Raw genomic sequence first — 3,911 nt, 5'->3', positions numbered from 1 at the left:
TCTCCAGATGTTAATCATCTTTCATAAATCACATTAATCTCCCCAGTACTCTGTCCAAACCAACCTGACTCTCTTCTGCTCATTTTACATTTTACACACTGGGAAAGATCAGAATTGTAAAAATGATGTCATTTACATAAGAATTGGCAAGATGATCATCAAATGACCTCACTGACCTCAGTGAGGATCATTTACTTTACCCTCATTGTCTCACAGGTCAGCTTTAATTTATGTCATACAGCTAATATGTTTTGCGAACTGCATCTCCCCATAGAAATATACTGATGTCATTGCAGGGAAGTCCCATAAGCATTTGATGGAAAATTTAACTTTGCATTGTAAGGAACATAATTAATGACACTGACCTATTAGTAGTCCTGCAATTTCATTATTTAATCCCAATGTTTTTTTTTTTTAATTTTTATTTATTTATGACAGTCACACAGAGAGAGAGAGGCAGAGACACAGGCAGAGGGAGAAGCAGGCTCCATGCACCGGGAGCCCGACGTGGGATTCGATCCCGGGTCTCCAGGATCACGCCCTGGGCCAAAGGTAGGCGCTAAACCGCTGTACCACCCAGGGATCCCAATCCCAATGTTTTTGAAGTTAGAATTCATGTTCTGAAACTCTATGAACTTAACACCATAACAAAAGCAATGTGATGTTGTAAAATGTTCTTAGGAGCATTCAGGTAATGGAAGTTTTCAAATGTAATTTTACTTTTAATATTAGCATCTATAATTGATTATTTTCTGGATAACTTAGCATTTTTCATTGCTTACGGATTTCAACTTACCTTTCTAGCCCTTCTCACACCTGAAGGCTATGGGAAATGAGATTTAAATTCAATTCATGCTGACCTTTTCTTGATTATAAGATAAATCTTCAAAATAGACAGGTAAGAACACAGCTTAGCTCTATGACGTAATTTAGGAAAGTACCTTGAAAGTTATTTCTAACATTGCTTATTCTCAAATGGCTTTGCTCTAATATTTTAATACCGAATAATGTCCACCTGCACATTTATTTTGATATTTTGATTAGGGAAATACAAACCAATTTTGACCATAGAATTCATATAATTAGACACACTGGCCAATATATCCTAATGGATCACTAAGTAAAGATAGAAGATAGCCTTTGAGAAAAGTAAAATTTGTTCTCAAAATCCCATTAAGCTTTAAGATTTTTCTTTTTCTAAGATTACAAAACTAAAAGATACAGGCAAACGTATTGTTATCAACTTTTAAACTACCGTGACATATTTCAGAAAATTGTACTTAAGTTTCGTAGGAAACAGGTAAATAGTAGAGAGGTTAATTCAGATAAGACGATGATTCATACAATTTTTTCAATGACATATTTTGTCTAATTGCCTTTGTAGGCTATTCTTCAAAATTAGCAGACTCAATTTGCAAAAACCCAAGAGGTAACTGAGGATCAGCAGTAGTACACTGACAACAAGTTAACCCATCTCAGGCCTTTGGAATGAAGCTAGGACTGGAATCCTACTGCTCCTTCTCTATAGAATGAAACAACTCCTATAAGAAGTAGAAGCCATAGCTATGATCAAATGTCTTCAATTCTAGTAAGGAAACTGTGCATCATTATGAAAAAAATAGCCTTGTCGATTATACACAAGCAAACTTAGAGTGTGGTGGGTATATGGGATACCCTGGAGGTTGAAGGAAAGTGATAATCAGTGTGGTCTGGAGCATTTAGTTAAAACTTTATTAAGTAGCATTATATGTAAACTATGCATTGCATAAAGAATGAAAGGATTTAGAAATCTGGGCAAAAATGGACAGGAACGATGGCATGGACAGAGTTAGTTTTTATCAAAATGGATGTAATACCAGAAAAAGGAATGAGAGATGATTATAGATATTTATTTCCTTGGATATCCAAAGTAATTTTCTTTAAAGACAAAGGTCCTCTTCTTAATACTTAGTGATCTTCACACAATTCCTAAGATATAAAGTTAAATTATCTGTCATATTCTATTTTTAAGCATTCACACCACTGGGAGAGTATATGAAAAACTTTTTACTAGGTTAAAAAAATGTGTATATATGAAAATTGATTTTAAGTTCATTTTAAGTATCTTTACTGCAAAAAAACAATGCTGAAATTATTTATCAACCATGAAACAAATATGGATATGCTAGATCTGTACACACTTCATGCATGAATTTATAATGACAAAACTTGTCCACTGTAAGCATTCTCCCTGGAAATATAAGAATATTCATGTGATGCTGATTTCCAGAGTCGAAGTTATGAAGCTGACATTTGAGGAATGAGTATCCCCTAGATATTTGTGTGACTGCATCTAGAGGGTAAGAGAGGTTTGAAGAACACCTCTCTTTGCCATAGAAAGAAAATTAGGAAGAAAATAATACATACCCTAAATTAGACTCCTGTATTTCCAGGATTCTTATCTCAACAGAGAAGATGGATATGACTGAGGATAATTACTCCTTGACAACTGAATTTATTCTCATAGGATTTACAGATCACCCAAAGTTGAAGACCGTTCTGTTTGTGGTGTTTCTCACTATCTATCTGATCACCATGGTGGGGAATCTGGGCCTGGTGCCATTGATCCTTATGGAGCGTCGCCTTCACACACCCATGTACATCTTTCTGGGCAACCTGGCTCTAATGGATTCCTGTTGTGCCTGTGCCATTACCCCCAAGATGTTAGAGAATTTCTTTTCGAAGGACAGAATGATTTCCCTCTATGAATGCATGGCACAGTTTTATTTTTTCTGCCTTGCTGAAACGGCAGACTGCTTTCTCCTGGCAGCAATGGCCTATGACCGCTATGTGGCCATCTGCAGCCCACTGCAGTACCACACCCTGATGTCGAAGAAGCTCTGCTTTCAGATGACCGCAGGGGCCTACATAGCAGGAAACCTGCATTCCATAATTCATATAGTGTTTCTCTTTCGGTTAACTTTCTGTAGGTCTCATCAGATTAATCACTTTTTTTGTGAATTTCTTCCATTATTCAAACTCTCCTGTGTTGACCCTTACATCAATGAATTGTTGATGTTTATCTTTCCAGGTTCAGTTCTAGTGTTCTCTATTATCATAGTCATAATCTCTTATCTCTGCATTCTTTTCATGATTTTCAAAATGAAATCCAAAGAGGGAAGAGGCAAAGCCTTATCTACTTGTGCATCACACTTTCTTTCTGTCTCAATGTTCTATGGTTCTCTTCTCTTTGTGTACATTCGACCAAATTCAGTTAAAGAAGAGGATAAAGATATATCTGTTGCTATTTTTTATACTCTAGTAATCCCTTTATTAAACCCTTTTATTTATAGTCTAAGAAATAAGGAAGTGATAAATGCTATGAAAAAAACATAAAGAAAAATTTTTGACACTTAAAAGAAATATTCTCCCCTGTGGAAAATTAAATTTGTGAAAATGTTTTCTTTCTGAATGACAGAGTATTGAGAAAGTAGAAAACGACCACTTTGTGCATAAAATATTAAATTACTAAAACATGACAGTATAGGAGTCAAATAAAGAAGTTCAGTAAGGAGACATTCTGTTACAAAGTATTTCAAAATCTAAGCTTCTAGCTCCCAGCAAGAATGAACTAAATCATTATTCCTGAGCTCACAAACTATATCACAATGAAATTAGCTAAAGTATTAACTAATTCTTTCAAAGTGTAGTGAGTTACAATTTTCAACAATACAACAAATACTAGGACTACAAGTCATTATATGTAAAGATCACTTCCATTTATTAATGTTGACAAATTTCTGGAATTCCAAACCATAATCTGACAACCTCTGACACCCTCCAAATTATCAATAATTAATCCCTTCTTAATGTCATGTGTCACAAGTAAACTGTATATATTTGATTCTTAATTTTCTTTGAGTTGATTCAAG

General features: G+C 34.8%; 1 protein-coding gene across 1 annotated transcript; it reads left to right on the top strand.

The window, feature by feature from the left end:
• The first annotated feature begins 2,454 nt into the window (after positions 1-2,454).
• LOC144305339 (olfactory receptor 5K3-like) lies at positions 2,455-3,375 on the top strand. The gene has a single exon (XM_077884116.1). It carries the CDS (start codon positions 2,455-2,457, stop codon positions 3,373-3,375), a length of 921 nt encoding a protein of 306 aa, XP_077740242.1.
• Positions 3,376-3,911: the final 536 nt, after the last annotated feature.

The sequence above is a fragment of the Canis aureus genome, chromosome 35, assembly GCF_053574225.1.
Source record: "Canis aureus isolate CA01 chromosome 35, VMU_Caureus_v.1.0, whole genome shotgun sequence".
NCBI lineage: Eukaryota > Metazoa > Chordata > Mammalia > Carnivora > Canidae > Canis > Canis aureus.
Note: the sequence above shows the minus strand (reverse complement) of the source record. Positions and strands in the feature narration are given on the sequence as shown.

Excerpts from the sequence above, each read along its gene's own strand:
- LOC144305339 (XM_077884116.1), top strand. The coding sequence starts at position 2,455 with ATGGATATGACTGAGGATAATTACTCCTTGACAACTGAATTTATTCTC.